This window comes from Oncorhynchus nerka, linkage group LG9a (genome assembly GCF_034236695.1).
Source record: "Oncorhynchus nerka isolate Pitt River linkage group LG9a, Oner_Uvic_2.0, whole genome shotgun sequence".
In the NCBI taxonomy this organism is placed as follows: domain Eukaryota; kingdom Metazoa; phylum Chordata; class Actinopteri; order Salmoniformes; family Salmonidae; genus Oncorhynchus; species Oncorhynchus nerka.
The window spans coordinates 20,063,630-20,081,544 of NC_088404.1; the positions used below are offsets into that span (position 1 = coordinate 20,063,630).

At 42.3% G+C, this 17,915-nt stretch overlaps 1 protein-coding gene across 1 annotated transcript in view; it reads left to right on the forward strand.

The window, feature by feature from the left end:
* The window catches only part of LOC115134022 (UPF0606 protein KIAA1549L-like), a 50,532-nt gene that overhangs the window by 4,423 nt on the left and 28,194 nt on the right, over positions 1 to 17,915 (forward strand). Inside the window, exons 2-11 of the mRNA XM_065022391.1 lie at positions 4,652 to 4,999; positions 5,357 to 5,983; positions 6,167 to 6,282; positions 10,564 to 10,786; positions 10,924 to 11,057; positions 11,162 to 11,330; positions 14,353 to 14,412; positions 14,932 to 15,092; positions 15,608 to 15,779; positions 16,420 to 16,580. Coding sequence (XP_064878463.1) covers positions 4,652 to 4,999; positions 5,357 to 5,983; positions 6,167 to 6,282; positions 10,564 to 10,786; positions 10,924 to 11,057; positions 11,162 to 11,330; positions 14,353 to 14,412; positions 14,932 to 15,092; positions 15,608 to 15,779; positions 16,420 to 16,580 — 2,171 coding nt within the window. The remainder of the gene's footprint in view (positions 1 to 4,651; positions 5,000 to 5,356; positions 5,984 to 6,166; positions 6,283 to 10,563; positions 10,787 to 10,923; positions 11,058 to 11,161; positions 11,331 to 14,352; positions 14,413 to 14,931; positions 15,093 to 15,607; positions 15,780 to 16,419; positions 16,581 to 17,915) is intronic.

Here is a 17,915-nt window from a genome sequence, read left to right on the forward strand (position 1 = left end):
GGATAGACTATAGCTAGGGGCTTCGTGATTTACTGTTTGGCCGCTTGAGTCGATATGAATTCATCATAAAAAATAAAATTTGTAGGGTCTCCCGAGTGGCGCAGAGGTCTAAGGCATTGTATCGCAGTGCTAGAGGCGTCACTATGTTTCAGAGGACGCATGACGCGACCTTCGCCTCCCGAGCTTGTTGGGGAGTTGCAGTGATGAGACAAGATCGAAATGGGGGGGGGGGGTGTAGAATACAAAAAATACAATTTGTATACATGCCCGCGAGTGTGTGTGTGTGCATGCGTTTAACACAAGGTCAGGTGACTGACTGTGTCCTAAATTCTTTTTAACCTTAGTGCCAGTTGATCGTAGTGACAACTGTGAATTCCTCACACGCCATCTGCATTTGAAAGAAGCTATTAGAAATGGATTGAAAAAATATTCTGATAATTACAATTTTGGTTTTAGGGCTACTGTATACAAGTCAAATGTACACTTGCATTTTCTGTTGAATTATGTACATTTCTTTATGAAAATGTTGACAAAGTATATATTTTTGAATGATCTTTAAGGCATATGCCCTGCACTAATTGTAATTAAGGTCAATCATGTCAGTATCTTGTTTTGCCAAAAGGCCATACGCTGCTTCTAATACATTGAGCTTTTAGTGTTGGTCTTGTATGTTTAACTTGCTCACATGAGACATGATATTGTCTGTCTCTGGATCAGTAGGCTACAGAGAACAATTCAACAACAACTAATGCAGAGTGAAACAAACTTTCCCAGTGCTTAGGTCTTACTTCTGGTCCCCTGAGGTCAGTTTCGACTCCTCAGATATGACAAATACATCTTCTCACTGCTCTTTTGGAGGGTGGTGCTGGAAAAGCAAGACGCTCATCTACTTTTAATATGGTTGTGATTACCTGCTGCACCCCTGGGACTTTAAGCTGCTGCTTCGCGGCAAATGCAAGTGCATCATAAGGTGTTTCTTAGGATGCACTGAGGTGAAAATCTCACATGCTCTCCCTTGCAGGAGCTTAGAAAACTCAATATTTCAGTCCCTGGTAGCTGTGATGCTTACCAGAAGAGAAGGCTACATAGCCAAACTGAGCCTGACAGAATACAAAATAAACAAGGCCTGTTGAAATCCATGCTCCATCCATTGTTGTTATTCATTATCACTGTCACGCAAGCCATCAGGTTTGTTGTGGAAAGTGAGCATGGCAGGATCAGTGTTTGTTTGTTTGCCAAAGTGGATTCAGGGTGATGTAATGGTATTTGCTGTGTCCCCTTTCTGTGTTGCTTTTCATGAGCTCCAGTGCTAGACTAGAGCTCCCCCAGCAACATCACATGACTGTCTTTCTTCTTCAAATCAAAGGCATGCAGCAGAAAGACCAAAGAGCCTCCTCAGTGCCCCTTACAGAGAGGATTCTTGGTCACTGCCTGCCTCACCACAATATGCCCAGATTGTCAACTACATAATTTTCCACTCTCTGCGCATGTCCTTATGTGGCCAATATTAAAATTGTTGTGGCTCAGAATGTCACACTCTCGCTTTGTTTTTGCTAGACTGCCTGACCTACCCCGAGCCAGAGAAATGGTCACATGACTGTCTTATCTAGTCACATGGGACCCAGTAATGCCTGCACAGATGAGCTGCTAACCTTCTGCATCAGTGCCATCACAACCAAGTTTTATTTATCACATTGGGAAAGCATCCTTCACTTGCAATGTGCTAGTTACCTTGTTTAGTCCTCCAATGGTATGCATTAACACCACACTTTGTTACTTTGTGGTTTAACTAGGCTAATTATTATTATTCTTTGTGTTATGATAATTCAGTTGTACTAATGCTTTTATAAAAAATCTTCAAAAATATTTAGGGTACTACCAATGTATGTATCATTAAATGACCTTTAGGAAATATTGCAGACTGTGGCTTTAAGTGTGTGACAACTGAAGTGCCAGAGTATGTCCATCATATTCTCCCAGGACCCAGGAGTGTGACCACTGCAATATAGGTCACACACAGAGCCTGGGCTCCAACAACACAGGAAACAGAATATGGTACTTTGTTTGTTCTGAATCTATTTTACAGCTGTCTTTACCAGCCTGTATGCAGCACTGTCACGTCATTGGCTTCTTTCAACCCTCTAAAAATGTTTAATACCCTCCTTAATCGTAAGCTGTGCAAAGCTCAGGCTCTGGTTTGACTTTTAGTTTTGCATTTATATGAGTTAGCGTGCAGTAAATGGAAAGGGTTTACTGTGATAACGTAATACCGTGCTCCTATAAGTCTGTCTTCAGCTCTTCATTTCTGGTAATGTCTTACCTGGGAGACAGTGCCACTGTCTTTCAATCACTGTAGCCTATGTGGTTTAATGCTTTTACATTTTATATTCTACTGATTAGTAATATTTCATGACTACTAATTACAGTACTATTTAATTACTGTAAATATAATTCCATTGACTCTATAGATGGAACGACACCTCTTAGAAAGCAGTGTTGTTGCTATGCTGTGTCTACAGATGCATGCTGAGATGCAGTGTGACCTCACTTAGCAGGTGTCTGTGCAGTACCGGTCAGGGTAAATGGAAGACATTTCTGTTATTCTGTTGTGTTTGACAAACAAAACAGTGAAATATTAGCTGAACTTTCATATAACTCAGAGCTCAAATCTGCCAGCCATACTGCCACTGCTGTATGCCCTCTGTCCATACTTTATGATGACATTTCCTTATCTGCCTTATCTTCAAGTCAGAGGACATTACTGTGATAAAACATTTCCAAACATACTCCTTAGACTAGTTGAAAAATAAATGTGTCTTAAATTGGTGTTGCTTCGCTAAATGCAATACAATATGGTACATATTTTGTCATTTTTCATATTCACGTTTCCTATGTTTTGCTTGTGGAATAAATTGCTCTAATCAGCATTTAAGGTGAATATTTAATTGTTTCCTTTGGGCCCTGTAGTCTTCCTGAAAAACACTGTAGAAGGGTTATTTACTCTGTACTGTAGATGCACTATTTAACCCAGCGAGACAGATGGACACTATGAATAGTTTCAGGAAGTGTGTATCTGTCCATCCTGTTGGAAAGATGTCACTCCATGGAAAGCACACCACATTGTCTCAATGGGTTTCATTTCACTTGGACACTTCCCCAGCGCCCCCTCCTCACCACCTGCGCCTAGGATGGTGATGCACCATGTTTCCTGCCCGAACGGATCAGTGTTCTGAATGGGCAGAGCTTTTTCATGAACCCCAGGATGGCTGGAGCAGTCGTGTTGTCAAATGAACCCAATTGCTGTCCACTGCCATGGCTCATACCTCGCAGTGAACTCTCAGTGCTTCTGATGGAGGGCCCCATATGTTGCACCCTGTCAGAGCAGGTGGCTTTCTGTGGGGGTTAGGATAGATACGGAAGAGGTCTTCAGTGTGTCCTGTCTTGAAGACACCAAATGCTGTCACACTTACACTTCTGATCTTAGAGGGTATTTTAGAATGAATATCTACTGGTAGGGTTGGCAATAAAAAATGTGCAAACTCATTGTCATATATATTCATGGAGTTCTTTTGATGATTGGTTTATCAGAGCTTTTTATAGGATTAATTGCTGCTAGTTCTTGGTAGATCCATTGTTTGAGTTGAACAGTTCAGTGGGTAGAGTTAATGGGAGACAGAGGGATTGCATCCTGGGAAATTTAGGCACAGGCCTGGTTGTACAAAGCCCGCCTGATTTGGAAATCCTTCCTTTTAAATGAAACAATCCTCTGATGAATAAGTTGAGAATGTGGGGGAAGTTCAGAATGGAAGTACTGTATAAATGCGCTCTGGAGATTTGCCAGTATTTCACCGGCTGCCTTCCAGAAGACAATAAACCCTGTTAGCTGCCCAATCCTCATCGTTCGCTTGTACTGGGGAAAGGGGCCTTTGAAAACACCACCACTGTATCAGCACAGAATCCCAAGCTATAGCTTTCACTTGTAGGTTGAGATATGTTTTTAAATCACAGCAGCTGCTTACGTGTGTCCCAGATATGTACTTAACATCTAAATCTATTCCCTATGCTTATCCTGAACAAAACATAAGTGACCTACTTAAAAAATATATTTTTTATTTTTAAACCTTTATATAACTAGGCAAGTCAGTTAAGAAAAAAATATTATTTTCAATGACGGCCTAGGAACAGTGGGTTAACTGCCTTGTTCAGGGGCAGAACGACAGATTTGTACCTTGTCAGCTCGGGTATTTGAACTTGCAAGCTTTCGGTTACTAGTCCAACGCTCTAACCACTAGGCTACCCTGCCGCTCTAACCACTAGGCTACCCTGTGACAGTGGGAACTTAATGTTCCCACTGTCACAGTTTCATAATGATACTCCTGGATGACTAAGAAGTGTTTGTGTCCTCACATGTTCTGCTCCTTGGTGTGAAGTCTGTTTCTACCTCCCTCATGTTGTTGACAGGAGGGCATGGCCAGGCTTCGTTTTGAATAACAATATTTCATATTTTCAAGATGTAGTTATAGATTGAGCCGATGTTGATGAGAAACATGAGAGACAGTCAAGACGTCATCATCAGGCCTCTGGGATTGATGAGTCAAATAGAGAATAAATGCGTTCCTCCCTAAGTCTCATCTCTCTCTTTGTTTTTCAGATGAAGGGCACTACAACGGGTCATCAGGACATGCAGCTCTGCCTCAGGACCCAGCTGTGCCCTCTAACCTCTCTGCCAGGGCAACGCCAGTGAAGGATTGGCTCCTGGGCGCTCTAGCCGTGCCCACAGACCCATCAGGGGCGACAGCAGAGAGCACCAGAGAGCAGCCAGGGTTCTCCTCTGTACTGACCCTGCTGGCTAGCTCAGACCAAGAGCCACAGGCCCCAGTGCAACCATCAGTACTAGCTAATGCCTCCTCAGCCATCAACAATGACAATCAAACAGCAGGAACAACAGACCCTTTGTCGTTAGCCCCTGTAGCCAACAGCACCTCAAACACCAGCTCAGGTAGGACCCATGTTCAAACAGTCATCCACACCATCTAATAGAAGAATCCAAATATCATACGTACAGCCTCCTGACTGTGTTTAAAGTCTACAGACTAGAGCTTTGGTTTCCTTATCCATCATCATGCTCTGCACATTCATTCCCTCAAAATCCACCATTTCATTTTATTTTGGTCCAGCTCAGTTCCACATCATCCTGCCCCACCCCCTCCATCGTCTACCTCCCCGGTGCCTGCTGCCTCTCCCGGTCTGACATCATCCTCACAGTATGAGACATCATCAAAATGGGGACATTATTCACCTGATATGAATTACCTGATGTGACATCATTCAAACGCTGTTTGTTGTCTCATTGCAGAGGAGGCGGTCAGCAGTTTGCCTGCAAACCCAGATTTACCTACAGTCCCAGTGTCCTCTCTGGCCACCTTGGGGGAGGGCGACTCCACCCTCCCAGACAATGTGACTAGTCCTTTCTCTACTCACACATGGAACACCGCCAAACCTGCAAGGGCTGACAACTACACCACTATACCATCCACCACAGCGGCACACACCAAACCAACACCAGACACTGTGACCAATGACAGTCTACAGCTCACGACTGTGACCACCACGACCGTCACGCCCCTGACCGTGACCACCACAACTGTGACACCCCAGACCACGACAGCTTTGACCACAGAGGCGGTTACGACCATACCCCGGACCACTACGACCACACAGGAAGTGACCACCTTCCAAGAAACTACATTGATGACAACCACAACTGACCCACCCACCACGGCGACGACAACCACAAGTGCTCCCACTACCACAAACGCTCCCACTACAAGTACAACTACCACTGCACCGACCACCACTTTGACTGTCCCCACCACCACCACAGAAACCACCCCTGGACCAACCACAACTGAATCTCCTCCCATCAGTGCTGAAGAGGAATGTCAACCATGTAACATCACTGAGAAGACCTGGGTCAAAACAGGTATGGGCTCTCAGTTTACAGCTCAGTTTGAACAACCTTTCACTAACATACACTGTGTTGTTTCTTTGAGTTGTTACAGTATCTTTACAACCATAATAAAAGTCCTCTGGTTCCTTCCAAAGGATGTCCCATCCTTCACATCCAGAAGACTGACACACCTCATGTATGTGTTTTCCTCCACAGTGTTGTCTATGCAGTTGAGGAGGAACAGGCTTGATATCATTGTGAGGCAGAATCTGTCTAAAGGACTCACCCATGCTCTACAGAGGGCCTTCAATGACACCAATGTTTATGTCCAGGTCAGTATTGTACTGTACTCTGTGTTCGGATGCTGTTACTGCTGTACTGTACCTGGAGAACAACATGTACACCACCGTTCAAAAGTTTGGGCCCACTTAGAAATGTCCTTGTTTTTGAAAGAAAATCTATTTTTTTGTCCTTTAAATTAACATCAAATTGATCAGAAATACAGTGTAGATATTGTTAATGTTGTAAATGACTATTGTAGCTGGAAATGGCATATTTTCTATGGAATATCTACGTAGGCATACAGAGGCCCATTATCAGCAACCATCACTCCTGTGTTCCAATGGCACGTTGTGTTAGCTAATCCAAGTTTTTCACAAGACTAATTGATCATTAGAAAACACTTTTGCAATTATGTTAGCACAACTGAAAACTGGCCTTTTTTAGACTAGTTGAGTATCTGGAGCGTCATCGTTTCTGGGTTCGATTACAGACTCAAAATGGCCAGAAACAAATAACTTTCTTCTGAAACTCGTCAGTCTATTCTTGTTCTGAGAAATGAAGGCTATTCCAAAGTGAGACATTTCCAAGAAACTGAAGATCCCGTACAACGCTGTGCACTACTCCCTTCACAGAACAGAACAAACGGTCTCTAACCAGAATAGAAAGAGGAGTGGGAGGCCCCAGTGAAAAACTGAGCAAGAGGACAAGTACATTAGAGTGTCTAGTTTGAGAAACAGACACCTCACAAGTCCTCAACTGGCAGCTTCATCAAATAGTACCCGCAAAACACCAGTCTGAATGTCAACACTGAAGAGGCAACTCCGTATGCTGGCCTTCTAGGCAGAGTTCCTCTGTACAGTGTCTGTGTTCTTTTTCCCATCTTAATCTTTTATTTTTATTGGCCATTCTGAGATATGGCTTTTTCTTTGCAACTCTGCCTAGAAGGCCAGCATCCCGGAGTCGGACTTCATTGTTGCTGTTGAGACTGGTGTTTTGCGGGTACTATTTAATGAAGCTGCCAGTTGAGGATTGTGAGGCGTCTGTTTCTCAAATACAACATTAACAATGTCTGCACTGTATTTCTGATCAATTTGATGTTATTTTGATGGACAAAAAAAAATGTTCTTTCAAAAACAAGGACATTTCTAAGTGACCCCACATTTTTTGAACGGTCGTGTATATCAAATATAGTATGTGCCACAGTCCCGTTCAAATATTGCATCATCCATCTTTGCGCTGTTGGAAAAGCATTTGGTATTAGTTATTATTATTATTATTATTATTTTTGCATATCCCACTCCTCCTGAGACACCCTTGGAGTGTGGGGTCACGGCCAGGGTCACCATATCCCACTCCTCCTGAGACACCCTTGGAGTGTGGGGTCACGGCCAGGGTCACCATATCCCACTCCTCCTGAGACACCCTTGGAGTGTGGGGTCACGGCCAGGGTGTTCAGCCATTTTTAAAGGCGACCCTGGAGCAATTAGGTTGAACTGCCTTGCTCAAGGGCACTTCAACAGAATTTTTTTCACCTAGTCGGCTCGGGGATTCGAAACCAGCGACCTTTTGGTTACTGGCCCAACGCTCTTAACTGCTAGGTTGCCTAGCTGTTACGAATGTTGAGATGGCCACTTCTAAAGGAACTATAGTGAGTGACTTATTCTTCCTCTCCTCTTCGCCCTATTATTCATGGAGTCCAATCTCTCACTGTGATAGCAGAGACTGAAGTGACTAATGATAAAAGGATTTCAATAAGATAATAAATGGTCTCTTGAATTGTGGATAGGCTTTGCATTATAGAGGCTGTTAAGAGTATGTGAAGAGAAAGACTCTTATGGACCCTACCAGCTGAATGACTACAACTCATTATTACCAGCGTTTCCTCTTCGGAAATGTCCATTATTCAGCTCTCGTTCTCTCTGTTTCTCTCTGTCTGTTCCTCTCTGTCTGATTCTGTGTGTCTGTCATATTCTCTCTGTCTGTTTCTCTCTGTCTGATTCTCTTTGTCTGATTCTGTGTGTCTCTGTCATATTCTCTCTCTGTTTCTCCCTGTGTGTTTCTCTCTGTGTTTTATTCTCTGTTTCTATCTGTGTTTCTCCCTGTGTTTTATTCTCTGTTTCTCCCTGTGTGTTTCTCTCTGTGTTTTATTCTCTGTTTCTCCCTGTGTGTTTCTCCCTGTGTTTTATTCTCTGTTTCTCCCTGTGTGTTTCTCTCTGTGTTTTATTCTCTGTTTCTATCTGTGTTTCTCCCTGCGTTTTATTCTATGTTTCTCCCTGTGTGTTTCTCTCTGTTTTATTCTCTGTTTCTCCCTGTGTGTTTCTCTCTGTGTTTTATTCTCTGTTTCTATCTGTGTTTCTCACTGTGTTTTATTCTCTGTTTCTATCTGTGTTTCTCCCTGCGTTTTATTCTATGTTTCTCCCTGTGTGTTTCTCTCTGTGTTTTATTCTATGTTTCTCACTGTGTGTTTCTATCTGTGTTTTATTCTATTTTTCTCCCTGTGTTTTATTCTCTGTTTCTATCTGTGTTTCTCCCTGTGTTTTATTATATGTTTCTCCCTGTGTGTTTCTCCCTGTGTTTTATTCTATGTTTCTCCCTGTGTGTTTCTCTCTGTGTTTTATTCTATGTTTCTCCCTGTGTGTTTCTCTCTGTGTTTTATTCTATGTTTCTCCCTGTGTTTTATTCTCTGTTTCTATCTGTGTTTCTCCCTGTGTTTTATTCTATGTTTCTCCCTGTGTGTTTCCCTCTGTGTTTTATTCTATGTTTCTCCCTGTGTGTTTCTCTCTGTGTTTTATTCTATGTTTCTCCCTGTGTTTTATTCTCTGTTTCTATCTGTGTTTCTCCCTGTGTTTTATTCTATGTTTCTCCCTGTGTGTTTCTCTCTGTGTTTTATTCTCTGTTTCTCCCTGTGTGTTTCTCTCTGTGTTTTATTCTCTGTTTCTATCTGTGTTTCTCCCTGCGTTTTATTCTATGTTTCTCCCTGTGTGTTTCTCTCTGTGTTTTATTCTATGTTTCTCACTGTGTGTTTCTATCTGTGTTTTATTCTATTTTTCTCCCTGTGTTTTATTCTCTGTTTCTATCTGTGTTTCTCCCTGTGTTTTATTATATGTTTCTCCCTGTGTGTTTCTCCCTGTGTTTTATTCTATGTTTCTCCCTGTGTGTTTCTCTCTGTGTTTTATTCTATGTTTCTCCCTGTGTGTTTCTCTCTGTGTTTTATTCTATGTTTCTCCCTGTGTTTTATTCTCTGTTTCTATCTGTGTTTCTCCCTGTGTTTTATTCTATGTTTCTCCCTGTGTGTTTCTCTCTGTGTTTTATTCTATGTTTCTCCCTGTGTTTTATTCTCTGTTTCTATCTGTGTTTCTCCCTGTGTTTTATTCTATGTTTCTCCCTTTGTGTTTCTCTCTGTGTTTTATTCTCTGTTTCTCCCTGTGTGTTTCTCTCTGTGTTTTATTCTCTGTTTCTATCTGTGTTTCTCCCTGTGTTTTATTCTATGTTTCTATCTGTGTGTTTCCCTGTGTTTTATTCTCTGTTTCTCCCTGTGTGTTTCTCTCTGTGTTTTATTCTATGTTTCTCCCTGTGTTTTATTCTCTGTTTCTATCTGTGTTTCTCCCTGTGTTTTATTCTCTGTTTCTCTCTGTGTTTTATTCTGTTTCTCCCTGTGTGTTTCTCTCTGTGTTTTATTCTATGTTTCTCCCTGTGTGTTTCTCTCTGTGTTTTATTCTATGTTTCTCCCTGTGTTTTATTCTCTGTTTCTCTCAGTGTTTTATTCTCTGTTTCGCTCTGTGTGTTTCTCTCTGTTTCTCCTTGTGTTTTATTCTCTGTGTGTTTCTCTCTGTTTCTCCCTGTGTTTTATTCTCTGTGTGTTTCTCTCTGTTTCTCTCTGACTCTCAGTCCTCTGTCTCATCTCTCCCTGTCTTGGTCTCTCTTTCTCTCTCTCTCTCTCTCTCTCTCTCTCTCTCTCTCTCTCTCTCTCTCTGTCTAACTGATGGCTGACTCAAGTTTAAGTCCATTGATTTCCTGCCTGTGCTGTCTGTCTATCTGTCAGTCTGTCTGGGGTGTGATTCAGTGGCTGCTACTCTATCCAAGGCCTCCTCTCCTCTCCCTATCAGAACCCATGTATTATTAGTGAGCCTGGAGGTGATCAGCGGGAGACATCACAAACACCAGCTGTATAGATAGTGTGTCTGTGGATAGCTAGCTAACACATACTGGTAGAGACTGATGAGGAGTGGGTGGTACTACAAAGGACCAGAGACGCTAGCCTTGACCATTGCCATCGTATTGTCTGTTAACGATAGCGATCAAGATATTAACTACATGTTTTCACTTCTCAGATTGAACGGGATCTCTGCAGCCCTCATAATGTCACCCTTGGGTACTATGTAGGCAGTGGGAAAATGGTCTACATCGCATCTGTGGTGGTGGAGACAGTGAAGGCTTATGGTTTTGACAAAGTGCTAGCAGACATCCGGCAGCACAGTCCTCTGGTGATGGCTGTTCTGCTCCCTGTGGCCCCCTGGGCCCCTAGCCTCAGTGTCCATCTGCAGCTCAAAACAGGTATGGCACATCAGGAACAACACAGTGACACTGCTGGATGATGTGACCATGATTGTAGACAATGTTGTACTGTGCTGTTGTGTACTGTAACTGAATGTGCTGTGCTGGTATATTGATTGGTGCTCTGCTGTTTTTAGTTCTCAGGTTCGTAGGTCCAGCGGACCGCATCAACTCCTGCAGTTTTGTTCAGATGATGGAGCAACGGCTGGAGAATGCGTTTGAGGAAGCTCAGGACAAAGTGATGGAATCTTACAGCCGGCTTTCTGTTGAGGTACATTTATGACTTGGGATCATATTCAATCGCACACAATTAGCATAGTTGTTTAGAGCATTGTATTTACTTCAACATGTCTGGTTTCGTCTGTGTTTGTTCAGATCCAGAGCACCTCCCAAGCGATTGGCTCTCCTGCCGTATCTCTGGTCTATGTGGTCAAGAACCAGGCCGCGATCCTGAATGGAACCGTCTCCAGCGGTCTCCTGAATCAGCTGAACGCAGAGCTGGTGGGCTACTTCCTCTTCTTCCCGCCCCTCGTCATTGCTGAGCGTAAGTGCCCCACTGCATCATGGGAAGGGTTTGAGTGGCATGTTTTGCCTGGCTTTTTCTCCTTATTTATTCATTTTCTGATACATGCATATTGATGTCATATCCTTCAGCGATATTGTCCTTCAACGATAGCTAGGGTTGAGGTTAATTCCACAAATTAAATTATAAATCAATTCCCTCTACCTGTAAATTCCATTTAATTCAACTCAAATTCCAGGTCAGTATTTTAATTCAGAGATAATTCAATTAGTCTCAATTCTAATGTTAGTTAAATTCCAAGATTTCAATTCGATGTTCAATATTATCTCCAACAATTCCTCAAATTCCAATCTAGTTTGAATTCCCTCAGTCTTTTCTGGCTGTCCATGTCGCTGTTCAGACTATCTAGCTATACTGGAAATATAGAAATACAAATTGAAATTATTTCAAACTAATCCTGTGGTCCATTTTTAAACCAAGTGCATTAATTCCATTAACTGGGAAATGTACAAATATTGAATTCCAATTAAATTCCAAATATTTATATATGTTTTTACATTTAAATTATAATTCAAACAGTCCAAACTAGAGGTCGACCGATTCTGATTTTTCAACGCCGATACCGATACCGATTATTGGAGGACCAAAAAAAGCCGATACCGATTAATCAGACTAGTTTTTAATATTTTTTATTTGTAATAATGACAATTACAACAATACTGAATGAACACTTATTTTAACTTAATATAATACATCAATCTATTTAGCCTCAAATAAATAATTAAACATGTTCAATTTGGTTTAAATAATGCAAAAACAAAGTGTTGGAGACGGAAAAGAGCAATATGTTCCATGTAAAAAAGCTAACGTTTGAGTTCCTTGCTCAGAACATGAGAACATATGAAAGTTGGTGGTTCCTTTTAACATGAGTCTTCAATATTCCCAGGGAAGAAGTTTTAGGTTGTAGTTAATATAGTATTTATAGGACTATTTCTCTCTATACCATTTCTTTTCATATACCTTTGACTATTGGATGTTCTTATAGGCACTTTAGTATTGCCAGTGTAACAGTATAGCTTCCGTCCCTCTCCTCACCCCTACCTGGGCTCGAACCAGGAACACATCGACAACAGCCACACTCGAAGCAGCATTACCCATCGCTCCACAAAAGCCGCGGCCCTTGCAGAGCAAGGGGAACAACCACTCCAAGTCTCAGAGCGAGTGACGTTTGAAACGCTATTAGCGCACACCTCGCTAACTAGCTAGCCATTTCACATCGGTTACACCAGCCATTAGGCTGATAGGCTTGAAGTCATAAACAGTGCTGTGCTTGCGAAGAGCTGCTGGCAAAACTCATGAAAGTGCTGTTTGAATGAATGCTTACGAGCCTGCTGCTGCCTACCATCGCTCAGTCAGACTGCTCTATCAAATATCAAATCATAGACTTAATTATAACATAATAACACACAGAAATACGAGCCTTTGGTCATTAATATGGTCGAATCCGGAAACTATAATTTCGAAAACAAAAAGTTTATTATTTCAGTGAAATACGGAACAGTTTGGTATTTTATCTAACGGGTGGCATTCCTAAGTCTAAATATTCTTGTTAAAATGGACAACCTTCAATGTTATGTCATAATTACGTAAAATTCTGGCAAATTAGTTCGCAATGAGCCAGGTTGCCCAAACTGTTGCATATACCCTGACTCTGCGTGCAATGAACGCAAGAGAAGTGACACAATTTCACCTGGTTAATATTGCCTGCTAACCTGGATTTCTTTTAGCTAAATATGCAGGTTTAAAAATATATACTTCTGTGTATTGATTTTAAGAAAGGCATCGGTGTTTATTGTTAGATAGTCGTGCAACGATTGTGCTTTTTTCGCAAATGCGCTTTTGTTAAATCACCCCCCTGCGTTGCATCGATTACATGCAACACAGGACACGCTAGATAAACTAGTAATATCATCAACCATGTGCAGTTAACTTGTGATTATGATTGATTGATTGATTGTTTTTTATAAGATAAGTTTAATGCTAGCTAGCAACTTACCTTGGCTTCTACTGCATTCGTGTAACAGGCAGTCTCCTTGTGTAGTGCAATGAGAGGCAGGTGGTTAGAGTGTTGGACTAGTTAACCGTAAGGTTGCAAGATTGAATCCCAGAGCTGAGAAGGTACAAATCTGTCGTTCTGCCCCTGAACAAGGTAGTTAACCCACTGTTCCTAGGCCGTCATTGAAAATAAGAATGTGTTCTTAACTGACTTTCCTAGTTAAATAAAGGTGTAAAAAAAAAAGACTCCGGCGTCCAAAAATACAGATTTCCGATAGTTATGAAAACCTGAAATCGGCCCTAATTAATCGGCCATTCCGATTAATCGGTCGACCTCTAGTCCAAACAGTCTTATTCAATTTCAATTCCATAACCTGAAGATTGTTGAAATTTGAATGAAATTCAACATAAATAATCCACTTCATGAGTGTGTGTTCTGAACATGAAAATGTATGCTGTCTTGATTTCATTATACCTGCAGAGTACTGATAATCAGATGTTGAACTCATTTACAAAGGAGAAGTTATGGCTGCTTGCATTTACTGTCATCCAGTATCTTGTTGTTGTGCAGAGAGGAGACTGACTAGTTTACTTCATGCTCAACTTCAATCATTTGCATCACCTTCTGGGTGTTTTACTTCACATAATGGGTAATTTTAGCACGAAGGGAAGATCAGATAACATTCTATTTATATTTACACACTACCTCAGGATCCAAATGAATCCTTTACCATTTGAATATTCAAGGCTCGTTCGTACATGATTACAGAGTGTCAAACAGAGTTATGAGGGATAAGGTGCCACTGCAAAGTCAGAGGCAACGTCCCTGCTGGCCTCCAGCCAGCTGCATAATAGGACAGAAAATGTGGAATTTATCAGGCATGCAGCCTGGCACCCTCTATCTCTCTCTCGCTGTCTCTGTCTCTCTCTGTTTGTGTGTGTATTTGTTCACTCTGTCTCCATCTCTCTCCCCCCTCTTCCTCCACAGCACTAGAATACCACAACCTCAATACATCCACTGCCACCAAGCACTACTGGGTGATCACAGGTAATTAAACGTGTCATTGATTTTCACTAACTGCTAGTTAGTTAATGCTTTGCTCTAATGCTGTGTGTTGTGTACAGTTTTCCGCCAACATATCTGAGCTCCTTTTTCCCCTCTGAATGCTATTGCTGCATTATTTAGAGATTCCGGACATCTGCTTCTGAAAGATCACATCGGATCAGAGCTCAGTGTGAAGGAGGCTTTCTTTTGTGAGAGATCTCTAAATTAGCTTTAGCCTCTCCCTGTACCTTTCTGCTACTGTCATGATGAGACCACAGTGTGCCAAGGTCAGCCTGACAATATAATGGGACTTACAGATTTTAAATTGAGGGATGAATAACCATACCTCTTTGTCCTCCACTGTCCCTATCCCACCTCTTCATCTCCTCTCTTGTCCTCTTACCTCTCTCTTTCTGTCTATCTGTCTGTCTCACTGTCTCTTCCTCTCTCTCTCTCTCTCTCTCTCTCTCTCTCTCTCTCTCTCTCTCTCTCTCTCTCTCTGTGTACTCCACTGCTCTGCAGTAATTCAGGATGTTGACAGCTCATCTCTGGAGAGGAATTATCAGAGCTTTGCTAGTTTAATGGAGCAGCGGCTGGCTGAGCTGTTTTTGGTGGCTGGGCGTCAGGGGAGCCAGGGGAGCCGCTTTAGAAGGGCCACCACTGTTGGGGACTACACCGTCCAGGTGAGGTGGGCACACACACGGGTTGCGTGCTCACTCCCCGATAAACAACCTCTGTTTTATGTTGACTTGCCAGAGTTTCACAATTTTTTGAAGACCCACAGAATTTCTATTCTCTCGTTTATGTTTTGCCACAGATGAATTGTTTTATGTAAAGTCACAGATGATCAGGTTTTATGAGGGGGAGAGAGCTCATGTAATGGATGTTGATCTCTTCCATTTAACACCCCCCTGCTTTATGGCAAGCTTTAATCACAGCCCTTGATTAAACCGTTATGATGTATTATGGACATAAAACATTTGATCTATAATAAAATCAGATTATTTCCACTGATATTAATCCCACGTGTGGTCCCGGAGTGCTGTTATTTTCAAGTGTTTTCAAGTGTTTGCCCCTTCAGATAACATCAGTCTTATTATTGTAATAGCAATATGACAGCAATATGACAGCAATATGACAGCAATATGACAGCAATATGACAGCACTGAATCCACCAATTTGTGTTGTTCTTGTTTAGATGGTTGGTATTCGTCGGCTCCCTGGGCCAAAGAATCCTGCCGAAATGACCTACTATGCCCAACTGAATGGTGCCCCCATAACTGGCACCACTGCAGCCAAGACTCTCAGTACCTTGGATTCCCAAACCATGGCTCTAACCCTGGGCTACTTTATCCAGCGCCAAGCCGATCGTAGGTTTTCTCCACATCTTTACCGAACAGCTGTAACATTATGATCTTAGATGACGTGTATAGAACTAACTTTTCAGTCAGTCACACAGATGGATGCACACAAGTAATTGCAGTATATTTTTGTTTTGCTCAAACTGAAACACATATACAGTGAGTGCACAAAACATTAAGAACACCTGCTCTTTCCATGACATAGACTGACCAGGTGAAAGCTATGATCCCTTATTGATATCACTTGTTAAATCCACTTCAATCAGTGTAGATGAAATGGAGGAGACAGGGTGGTGTACAGTATGTGTGCCATTCAGAGGGTGAATCTTCAGTTTTCCGTTTGTATTAATAATGGTCCACCACTGAAAAGACATCCAGCCAACTTGACACAACCGTGGGAAACATTGGAGTCAACATGGGCCAGCTTCACTGTGGAAAGCTTTTGACACCTTGTAGAGTCCAAGGTGGGGGGCTGCAACTCAATATTAGGAAGGTGTCCTTAATGTTTTGTCAACTCAGTGTATCTGTCTCATAGACTGTTGAATAGCTAAGTGCCTCAATAATGACGTAATGATTGCAAACAATAACACATATTGATAGATGGTGTGGGTGGGTGGTGTATCTATTTTATCTCCATGATTTCCGACAGCTGTGGTAAAGGTCCCGCCGGCCAATCTGTGGATCATGGCCGTGCTGACGCCTGTTGCCCTGGTGATGGTTGTTGTTGTCATGGTCACCGCCATCCTGTGCAAGAGGAACAGGGTCATCTTCAAGACGGGCGCTTTCAGGAGCTTCAAAACACGCTCTAAGGTGAACTTTACATATCTCTTAACATCTTAATGTGCAATTCAGAGAAATGTCACATCTGGGCAAGTCTTGGCACTTTATCTTGTGTTCGCTCAATTACTTATAGCCAATGGTGATGGATGCTCAATGAGCATTATGGGGGCGAAATGAGAATCCAGATGGTTAATGTGCTGGAATCGAATCCTCAGCTAAATGTCCCTTTAATTGTCTTCTTGTTTAGACGTCCTATCGGAGGGAGGGCAGTTATCACCACCAGGTATTGACTGAGTGTTATTGTCAGTAAATGCATGTGGCTGTGCTTGGGAGAGGACATCCCTCCTTTGTTGGCAGTGCCTAGGGGAAATCAATGGGATGGAGGGGTCTCACCAGGGCTCACCGTCTATGATCAATGGGCCATTCTATACATCCCTGTTCCTTCCAAATGCATAGTAATGACTCTTATCCACCAGGCGTCTTCTCATCCAGTCTCATCTCATACCAGCTAGTGGTTTCATGGTGGAATCCAAGCCATCAGTAATGTTGTTACTGGATTAAATATGGTGCCATTTTGATTCATAGAGATAATGTGGAGGAGCATAAACAAGATCCCCTACCCTAAACATTTCAGATTCATCATGTACCCCGTCGTTTCACAACATGCACTCATGAAGCAGCAGAGAAAGTTGGCTGATTTTAGTGTTTTTTCTCAACGTCATTCCATCATCACTCCCCCCAGAGAGACAGATGTACTAAGGCATATTTTTGGATGGGAAACGAGGAGCACTAGCTCCAGCTTATGTTGTAGGACAAGGTCAGAGATACACATGATTAGTACAAATAGGATAGTAGGATAGAACTTCTCTCCCAGAAACAAGGCCTGTTTCTATTAGCATAGTGTCTGCTTACTGTATTTACATTTCAGAGTGCAGTGCTTCAAGGTTTGTAAAAATGTTGGTAAACATTAAATGTCACTGGGTTGTTTTGAATGTGACATAAATGATTTAAAGCGTTGCTAAATTGGGAGATTCACGCATGGCGTTGTAAGGGCAATTGTTCGGTCTTTCCCTTTCTGACCAGAGATGTGGCACGCATGGCGCTGTAAGGCCAACTGTTCAGTCTTTCCCTTTCTGACCAGAGATGTGGCACGCATGGCGCTGTAAGGCCAACTGTTCGGTCTTTCCCTTTCTGACCAGAGATGTGGCACGCATGGCGCTGTAAGGCCAATTGTTCGGTCTTTCCCTTTCTGACCAGAGATGTGGCACGCATGGCGCTGTAAGGCCAACTGTTCGGTCTTTCCCTTTCTGACCAGAGATGTGGCACGCATGGCGCTGTAAGGCCAACTGTTCGGTCTTTCCCTTT